The 10,379-nt window shown below is 38.6% G+C and overlaps 1 protein-coding gene across 1 annotated transcript in view; it reads left to right on the top strand.

Moving 5' to 3' along the window:
• Positions 1 to 9,675, top strand: part of PIWIL4 (piwi like RNA-mediated gene silencing 4) — a 42,265-nt gene extending 32,590 nt beyond the window's left edge. The window contains exons 13-19 of the mRNA XM_011374774.1: positions 2,392 to 2,592; positions 3,560 to 3,663; positions 5,177 to 5,247; positions 6,652 to 6,805; positions 8,462 to 8,587; positions 8,699 to 8,846; positions 9,559 to 9,675. Coding sequence (XP_011373076.1) covers positions 2,392 to 2,592; positions 3,560 to 3,663; positions 5,177 to 5,247; positions 6,652 to 6,805; positions 8,462 to 8,587; positions 8,699 to 8,846; positions 9,559 to 9,675 — 921 coding nt within the window. The remainder of the gene's footprint in view (positions 1 to 2,391; positions 2,593 to 3,559; positions 3,664 to 5,176; positions 5,248 to 6,651; positions 6,806 to 8,461; positions 8,588 to 8,698; positions 8,847 to 9,558) is intronic.
• The last annotated feature ends 704 nt before the right edge of the window (positions 9,676 to 10,379 follow it).

Below are 10,379 nucleotides of genomic sequence, written 5' to 3'. Positions count from 1 at the left end.
AAACTGCTTTTAGCCTTTCTCCATTGAGTATGATGTTAGCTGTAGGTTTGTCATATATGGCCTTTATTATGTTGAGGTATGTTCCCTCTATTCCCACTTTGCTGAGAGCTTTCATCATAAATGGATGCTAGATTTTGTCGAATGCCTTTTCTGCATCTATTGATATGATCATATGGTTTTTATCTTTCGATTTGTTAATATGGAGTACCATATTAATTGATTTGCGGGTATTGAACCAACCTTGGTTCCTAGAAATAAATCCAACTTGATCATGGTATATGATATTTTTTAACATATTGCTGAATTCAGTTTGCTAATATTTTGTTGAGGATTTTTGCATCCATGTTCATAAGAGATATTAGCCTATAGTTTTCTTTTTTTGTAATGTCTTTGCCTGGTTTTGGAACCAAGGTAATGGTGGCCTCATAAAAGGAGTTAGGGAGCCTTCCCTCTTCTTGAATTTTTTAGAATAGTTTGAGAAGAATAGTTGATGATTCTTCTTTGAATGTTTGGTAAAATTTACCTATGAAGCCACCTGTAGACCAGTTGTTTTATATAATGTCCCTTAATTTATGTTTGTCTGATATTTTCTTAGGATTCGGGTTATGCACTTTCAGCAGAATCACCACAGCAATGATTCTGTGTTCTTACTGCATCTTAATAAGGGATACCTCAGTCAAGTTTTTTTCACTGTAAAGTTGCTCTTTTTCTCTTTGTAATTAGTTTTTATTTTTTGGTAGGGAGATACTTTGAGACTTTGTAAATATCTTATTCTCATCAAACTTTGATGGTTACCAAATGGTGGCTTTCTAATTCTGTACTTCCCTCTACATTTATTAGATGGCATATTATAAGGAAGAGCTTTTTCTTCTCATTTCTTTATTCATTTATTTATATCAATATGGATTCACGGATGCCTATTTTATTTACTAATTTATAGTCCATTACTACTGTTATTTATTTTGCTCCCCAAATTGTCCCTGACTTTGCCAGTGGGAGCCCCATTCAGGCTTGACTTCTGCGTCTTTTTGACATGTTTCCATCTTATTTGGACCACTTCCTTATTGTCTAGCACAATAAGATTTTCCAGGTTAACCCTGAAGTTTTGTTACCTGGCCCCAGAATCAGATATTTCTCCAGTGAGCCCTGATTCTTTGGAGTAGAGAAAAGCATTTAGAAATTAAGATCTGAGCATTGGATGTGCTTATTGGCTACTGGGGTGTCACTGCTCCCAGGCTTTCTCAACGTACAAAGCTAGGAAATATATGTATTTATATGTCTACGTATACATACTCCTATATATGTAATGCACAATTACATCTGTTTTATTACTAGATGTATCTATCTATCTTAAAAACATGTGTTCACACCTCTAGTTCCAATCCAACACCACAGGAAAGCATTCTTAATTTCCATATTTTTCCCCCTTTCCTGATAGTGAGAAACATGGCTGCTGTTATTCTCCATCCCTGAGGTGTAACCAGTATCACTGGCTCCCACCTTCTTTTGGCCCTGGCCTCTTTGGGCCTCTGCCTTGTACTGCCACCTACCTTGCTTGGCCGCAAACTCATATGAAGAAAGGAAGGAAGGCCCCTAAGAGAATTTAAGTATAAATAATTTTAGCCCTTGACATTATTTTGACAGTTCTATTGGTAAAAAAAACTCACTTTTTTTTTTCTTTTTGCTAATCATGATAGTGCCTATCTTTTCTATAATTTGGGGAGTTTTCAAGGTAGACAATAAAAGATAGGAAGTAGGCCAGGAGAGGTCCTTCTGTGAGCAAAATACCTGAAAAGAAGTAGGGGCAGTGACAGAAATGGGTGGAATTAAAATACTAGGGGACCTGAAGCTTCTTTCTCCTTATTTTTCCTCTTCCCATATCCCAATCTCAAGTCCTGGTAAATGGAAAAAAAAAAAAATTTTTTTTTTTTTGTTTGTCCAGTGCCTATTGGGAAAAAGCTCACTGTGTAAGCTAATTCTCCACTTTGCTTATCTGTAGGTGAAGTTGGGGACAGGAGCTAGAGAGCCACAGGAAAAGGTCATGGCAAAGAAGGAGGAGGTAGCTGGAGAAAGAGCTAGGTTAGAGAGGAACTTGTGGAAACTAACAGAATGAAATCAGTAGAGAAGTGAGGAGGAAGGGAAAGCCAAGGGAGATGGGTAGGATTAGAGTGAGGCTTGGTGGAGTTGATGGCTGGTGAGAAGGCATTTCAAATGGCCTTTGATTAATTGTCAGTGATTTAAAGGCCATTTGAAAATTCAAAGCCATATAGGCATGTTCATGTTTGCTGCTCAGAAACTCAAGGGCAAAAGATGTTTGGAGAATCCATGTATTCATTTATTTTTTAAAAGCTAAGCATAAGTAAATTATCTTTTTTTTTTTTTTGCTCTTAGGTAATGTGTATTCTGCCTTCTAATCAGCAGAACTATTATGATTCCATTAAAAAATATTTGAGCTCCGACTTTCCAGTCCCGAGTCAATGTGTGCTTGTTCGGACCTTGAATAAACAGGGAATGATGATGACTCTGGCCACCAAGATTGCCATGCAAATGACCTGTAAACTCGGAGGCGAGCTGTGGGCTGTGGAGATCCCTGTGAGGAATTTGTTTCTCTTTTCCTTTCAGTAATCAATCAAGTAATTTTAAAAAATTAAGTCAAAGTAGGAGCTATTTTTACATGATCGCAGAAGTATTTGATTTGTTTGTTTGTTGGGTTGGTTCATTGTTTGTCTGCTGTGGGTGCTGGTATTATACAAGCCCACCATGAGGGTTTGCAGAAGGCGAGGTGGGCCCTTGTTCTCAAGGAGCTCGTAACAGAATATTTCGTGAAAGAGAGTCTAATTTGGCATATAGACTTGGAGGAACTTGATTTGGAGCCACTCAACCGCTATTTAAAATCTATGCTCCACAGCCTTTCTTTACCTGCTTTCAGAAGGTGTTAACTCTCAGAGTAGCCTTTCTCCCTGCTTGGGGCCTCCCCAGACCTTGGGGAGCTGGCAAAGCCTATGATTCAAACCTCCAAATATGTTGGGAACTGAGAAAACCCTCTTCTCTTTCCTGAAATATGGCCACTCCGGGAGGAAGTGAGGGGATGAGAAATGAGAGAATGTTGCTTATTTTCTTATGTTTCTATAGTCCGGCATATGACATTAGCCCCTCCTGGAGGCACGTAGCCAATTGAGGATTTCTTAGATATCTGAAGAAAGGGGAATGGAATTCCTCTTCAAATTTCTTCAGCCCAGAGGCAAGGGATAAATGGACTGGCCACTTTCCCAGAATCTCTTGAGCTACTGATGGCCCTTGGCCACCTCCGCAAAGGATGGTGGCTATTTGGACTATAGTGAGTCTCCTAAGCAAAGTGTGGACCACATCCTTCTCTCTATCTTTAAGTCTCTTTTGTTTCTAGTTTAATAATCTGTCTCATCTGGACATGTATCCTGGCACATAGCTTAACTTGAATAATTAAATAACTAAGGACAGTTTTTTAAAAACTTCATATTAAGCCATTATTTGGGGAAATAACACCTCATTCCATTAAATCATGAAAAATTTAATTTCACAGTTAAAGTCCCTGATGGTAGTTGGTATTGATGTCTGTAAGGATGCATTCAACAAGGGAATGTTGGTGGTTGGATTTGTGGCCAGTATCAACCCCAGAATCACCAGGTACTTTTAAAATTACCCTAACGTATTCTTCCGTTATTTGACTATTAATCGTGGGTTAACTATATAGCAAGGAATAATTTGTATTCTTCGCTCATTTTTAAAATATGAATGTTTATGGTCATAATACTTACACATATAAATGTGATTGATAATATTGGGGTAATATGTAATCTCATTAAAAAACTATTTTTATACATGCATTAGGACAGGCTATTACTCATATGCCGGTCATATTCCTAAAATGATGGCCGTGTAGAAATTTATTTTCTGAACATCTGCACTGTATTAGGCACTGTACTAGGAACCTTACATACATGATGCCAGCAGTTGAGAATCAGATTTCCTGAATTATATCCTGTCTGCCATTTACTTATTCTGTATAAATGCTCAATACATGCTCATTATTGTTTTATTATTCTTAACTCTCACAGACACTTGATATGGTGATTGTTCACACAGCTGTTAAAAACACAGGCAGGATTAGGGATGACCCGTTAAAGTTGTTACAGTTAAACACGGTTACAAACACGGGGGTAGTAGTGCTTGTTAAATTGTAGTTCTTAGAATTGTTTCAATATTTGTATCTAAACAATGTTTTGAGGCTGTAGGAGCTATTTGCAAAAATGTTTCTTCCTAGACTGAAGCTGTTTGATTTGCTCCATTACATTTATGGTCAGGTACATATTTGGAATTGTGAGAAACAGGAAAAGTAGCAGCATGCCTCTGAGTTCATTCCAGGCTATATGAGAGCCCTGTTATGTGTGTCACTTCCTTAAGCAGATAAAGGACTACCAGCTGGTCAGCAGTATTCCTAATTGCGTCATTATTGTTGCTTATATTTAGATAACTATAATAATGTTGACACATACTTACCACTAAGTCATGACTTTCATTTTCTAAGTGCTTTTAATTAACGACTTTAGCAAGAGAACTTGCTTCTGAAATCTAAGTAAATTAATCATGTTAAGATTTTAAATCTAAAAGGCTCACCTCTAAAAGTGGGAGTTTATGCTTGAGAAATCTTTGAATATATTGAAAGTAGAAGATCTATTGCTAAACTAGTAAATTCCTTTATAATAATAACATAGTTCTTCCGTTAGTGCTTATTATGTGACAAGTGCTGTGCTAAGGACTTTACATATATTATCTAATTTAATTTTTATAACAACTTTATGAAGTAGTGACTACATTACCATCTTGTAAATTTCCTTGGCATAGGTGAAGAAACTGAAGCTTAGATTCACACACCAAAGTCACAGAGCTGATGAGTATACCAGCCAGGATCTGAACCCAGATGTGTCTGATGCCAGCACAATGCTTGAGTTGCTCTTTAAAATAAATTTCGTTCTGGGTGTAGGAGGGAGCTTTTTAATACAATTGTGATGATCTAGCATATATAGAATTATGAACATTGATTTTATTCATAATGTCCCTTTCTTAATTTAATCCTAATGCATGTTTGTAGTAGAAGGTTTTAAAGTTGAACTCTACTTTTGTTCTTTGCTTACTTTAGGTGGTTTTCCCGCTGTATCCTTCAGAAAACAACAACTGATGTTGCAGACTGCTTAAAAGTTTTCATGATCGGTATGAAAAACGTAGTGGGCGTGGGCTCCAAGGACTGTTTCTTCAGACCCAAAGTCCACAAGCGTATACCAGACCACATAGGAGAAAGCAAACTCCCCAGGCCTGCCTGAATCAACTGGGAGCGAGTTGGAGACCCTAAAGCTGTGTCCTGACTCAGGCTAACAGTCAGACTGTAGAGTTTACATTGTCCTCTGTGTGTGATAAATAGAAAGCCAGGAGGAGGGAGAGTTTTTCATAGCTGCTGGTGGCTCTGGCAAGTGGTTTGAAGGCCAAAAGAAACTTACCCTAGAGGAACTAGTATTACGACAGAGCAGTGTTAAGTCTAGAAATAGGAGAGAAACCTTTGGGACAGGATATACTGGCAGATGAAGTGTGGCATAGCAGGAGAGGATGGGGAAGAAGGCAGGCAAGGAGGAGGGGTGCCCTCTTCATAGCCAGATGTGGTGGAAAGAGGGGTCCTGTGTTCCCACTCCCTCACCATCCCTGACAGATCTGGCTTTGCCACCCCTTTGTGGTGCGCTTGTGCATCTCACTCCCTCCCCTAACCTGAATTTTCCTATCTGGAAACTTTGGCTGGGGGCGGTGGGAGGGGGAGGGTTGTAAATATTTTTTTTCCTAAAATAGAGAATTTGGTGATGATACGTGTTGATAGTGGACTTACATATGTGATCATCTTCCATTGAACTAAATTGAATTTCCTGTACAATAAACTCTTCTAGAACAATTATACAAAATATACATGAAAAGACTTCTTGTATCATATTACTTTCCCCTCACTTCAAAACCTGTTTTGTTTTGTTTTTTAGTAGTTCTGAGAAGTTTCTCTTGGGTAAGAGTTACCTTCTGGTCTCTGCTCTTCAGGCAATTTCTAGTTAGAGTGCATGGGAGTGTTCTCAGTTCGTATTGTCTGTGAGACTTGGAATCTAATCCTTTTGAGTTCATATAAAGAGATGCATTGAGAAGAACAGGCAATTCTTTTCCTTAGGTTTTTATATTTATGTTCATTAGAGAGGAAAATGATATAAAATTGTCTACTCTATATTAAGAGAATTTAAAGGCTTGAAGAAACTAAATTAATATTAATTTGATTTTGGGAATTTGTATATCTATTGCATGAATTAAATTTTAATTTATTGCATAAATATTAAAATTTTTCTAAAGAGATATACTGAATTTAAGAATATATTATGCCATGGAAACCATTATGATTCCTAAATAATAGAGGTGCAGGCATGTCCTCTAAAGTTATCCATGTTTATATTATTGCACATACATCCAAGTTAGATCTTATCTATTTTGCAGGAAATAGCAAACTTACTATTTTAGCATTGAAATATATTGGAATTTTATTCTTTGTTGGCATCAGACAAGTCATTCTTTTCTTACTAACACCAAATTCTGCAGGAGCACTCAACAAATGGTACAAGCACAATCATGGTTTGCCAGCACGGATCATTGTATATCGTGACGGCGTAGGGGACGGTCAGCTGAAAACACTTATTGAGTACGAAGTCCCACAGCTGCTGAGCAGTGTGGCAGAAGCAAGTTCAAACACCAGGTATTAAACTGTTCTTTCTCCACACTCCCAATTATAGCACATTCATTGTAACTATTAAAATTATTCTATGCCAGCATTTTTTTTTTCATGCAGTTAAGTTTTACTCTGTTTCTGCATCATTCAAGTATAGCTGAATGGACTGATTTTCCCTAGATTGCAGTGTGGTCAGGATGGTCTTATATAAATAGCCTGGGTGATGTGAGGTTTGGGGGCCCAGGTGGGAGCACCTGGAGGAAGGCAGGTGACATCCTCCAGAGCAGGTAACACTGAGATTCAGCAGGAAGCCCTCGGGGCTGCTGGCAGGTGAAGACATTCATATATAATAACATGCCATGGGCAAAAAACAAGCTATGGTTTCAAATTCAAGGCCCAAATCCACACACAGGGCTGGGGCCTCTGAAGTACGGAGGACACTGATGTGCAGCTGGGGGCTATATGAGGTGCCGAAGGAACGTGCGAGTGCTATGGACGCTGGTTGCCTGTGGGAATCAGTTCGTCTTGAACACCAGGCATCTTGCTTCATGTCACATTTCTAGATTCAGTGTTTCAGCACATTTTCCTCTGATTATGTCGAGTGGCAAGTGCAAGAAAAATATTAGAGCTGGAAAATCGGGGAGGATGATCATCTTAAGGTGGCTTCTTAAAATATTCAGAAAGCATCTTCCAAGCAGTGCACAGTGCTCTCTCTGTAGGATTCACCACGATCAGCCCAGCTTTGCAGCCAGAAGCTACAAAGGAGCTGAGTCGCGACCTCATTAGTGACTGGTAGAGAGGAGGGAGAGCATAGTAGCTGGGGGACAGTATCACCTTCAGCTGCATTCAAACTGTCAGAGTCAAGATATCTCATTTCCCACTGACCTTCAGTGAATGTATTCAGTATGCAATTTAGGGGTAGCTGACAGTGCTAAGGAGTTAGTTTTCTGAACTATGACATCACTTTTAAAACTCTCAATACTGAAAACATTAATATATATCTTTAAATAATTAAATTTCATGGTGACCCTTGCATCTCAGAGGTTCTTCCATGACGGTCAATATTTAGCCTTGGCCTTGGCTTTATTAAAAATGCTGACTTTAATACTTGGTCATTCAGCATTTGACTCAAATGTATATTTGGTCTGTCCATTCATCCTACCAGGCGTGTGTTTTACAGGGATCAGAAGTAGTGATTTGTGGAGTAAGAGGGACTTGTGGTTCTCCCTTTGCTATTTAGAAATTGAGAAGAGTGAAAATAGACTATTGCTAATGGAAAAAAAAAATCTTGTCTCCATGGGTAATTCTGGAAAATCTTTCTTTAGAAGTGTTCATTGAAGGTCATTGCCTTATCAACCATCCCTCCCCATCTCCTTTAAATGATATACACTAGTCAAGTGAGTGGACGTACCACACTTTTGAAATGAGAATAATCCCTAACTGAAAAAAACTGTATGTATCTCTGGGGGAGGAGAGACTGGAGGTGGTTTTTATTTTCTTTGTTTTTGCAGTCTTTCTCTAATGAATTTATCTATCTATCTATCTATCTATCTATCTATCTATCTATCTATCTATCTATCCCATCAAAAAAATTGCCAAGAAAGAGAAATAGAAAACTGTGTGGCTTGATTTTAGTTCTCTCTCTCTCTTTTTTTTTTTTTTTTTTGTCTTTCTGGTTCCAAGCTCCAAACTGTCAGTGATCGTGGTCAGGAAGAAGTGCACGTCACGATTCTTTATGGAAGTGAACCACACCATACAGAACCCGCCACTTGGCACCGTGGTGGATTCGGAAGCGACTCGTCCTGAATGGCAAGTGCTGCCAGAAAACCGATGTTTAACAAAACATTCACTGTGCGTTGTTCGGGTTTGGCCCTGCTCTGTGTGCCACCTTCCACACGATCGTTTCATTTTGTCCCTCAGGTATGACTTTTACTTGGTCAGCCAGGCCGCCTGTCGGGGAACTGTCAGTCCCACCTACTATAATGTCATCTATGATGACAACGGCTTGAAGCCCGACCACATGCAGAGACTTACATTCAAACTGTGCCACCTGTACTACAATTGGCCGGTGAGTGACAGCTATTTACTTATGTGAGTACTGATACTCAGGATTCCCAACTCAGGAACTGTCACTCAGTTCACTTTTGTATACCTACCCCTAGCACAATACCTGACTTTTCACAAAGGAGGAATGAATGAACAGACGAATGAATGAATGACTTTTTGAGTCCACAGTGGGAGAAACCTAGTCTGTATAGAAACGAAATAGCAATAACTGTTATAATACATTGGGATTTACAATTTCCAGAGGGCTTGATATATACTTTATCCTGTGCGAGCCTGGGAGGAATCCAGGGTACTATCATTCTCACTTTACGCTGAGGAAGTTGAAGCCACCCCAGACTTCCTCTGATGGGGAAGTAACGGGCACGGCTCTGTTCTGTGTTCCCGTGCTTGAGGCCAAGTTCTCAAAGTCCAAGGCTGAGGTTTGCTCTGAGCCCCTCGTAATATAAGTCATAGGAACATAGATTAGCCCTAAGTGTGATGGCTCCCAGCTCCCAGCACCGTGAAGGCAGACTGTTCACCCACCCCATTCTGCTCAGTGAACTTAAGTTTCCAATGAGCAAAGGTGCCCTTCGTTGGTTGAGTCTAGTTGCTGTTTACTCACTAACACTTTCTGTTGTATATGTAACTAGTAGATGAAAAACTCAGTGAAAAAAAAAATCAGTTTGAAGAACAGATTATCCTCTTAATTACCATTTGTACTTTTTCTTCCCCAGGGCTTAATCAGTATCCCAGCACCATGTCAGTATGCCCACAAGCTGACCTTCCTGGTGGCACAAAGCATTCATAAAGAACCAAGTCTGGAATTAGCCAATTCTCTCTTCTACCTGTAATGACGTGAACTGCTGGCATCACATGAGAAATCTGAGTTGTCAGTATACTTTGTACAAATCTGCTGTGAGCATGATCAAAGCTGTGACTGGGGAAAGGAAATAGAGCTTAGTTTTAACTTCTGGAAAAAAAAAACAAAAACCAAAATTTAATATGGTTCGAAAGAAATGTATGTTGTTTTATTTTAGAGAGTTAAATTGGGTAAATTCTCATTGCGGTATATGGAATTAAAATGTACCATCACCTGTAAGTAATTCCACAAAGCTAAATATCCTCTAAGAAAATAAGTATTTGCATGATGTTTTATACTTAAACTTAGCCAAAAGGCCAAGAAGCAACTGCGTGATGTTTTGATGGTAGGTAAACAGGGTCTAATTATTACCTTAAATTCTGTAGTTTTCTTAAATAATGTTGTAGAGCATTTTGTAGAGTGGTTTAAATGGTTATTAGAAAATAAAGAAAATTTAGAGCATTGCATATTGTGTTTATTATTATTTGAATTTTAGTTGAAGTTACATGTGCACCTCATTATTAAAGTATTTTTAGCAAAGATTCTTACCTACTAGGCCACATCACAATTGCTCTTTGAGTTATATTTCTAAAATTGAACATATCACTTGCTTTATCGATAGTACTTTATTTCACTTTATGGCAACTACTCTCGTTGACGACTTTGCTTCCCACTGCACTGGGATTGCACTGCATC

This window comes from Pteropus vampyrus, unplaced genomic scaffold (genome assembly GCF_000151845.1).
Source record: "Pteropus vampyrus isolate Shadow unplaced genomic scaffold, Pvam_2.0 Scaffold254, whole genome shotgun sequence".
NCBI lineage: Eukaryota > Metazoa > Chordata > Mammalia > Chiroptera > Pteropodidae > Pteropus > Pteropus vampyrus.
This window is presented reverse-complemented; position numbering and strand designations above follow the sequence as displayed.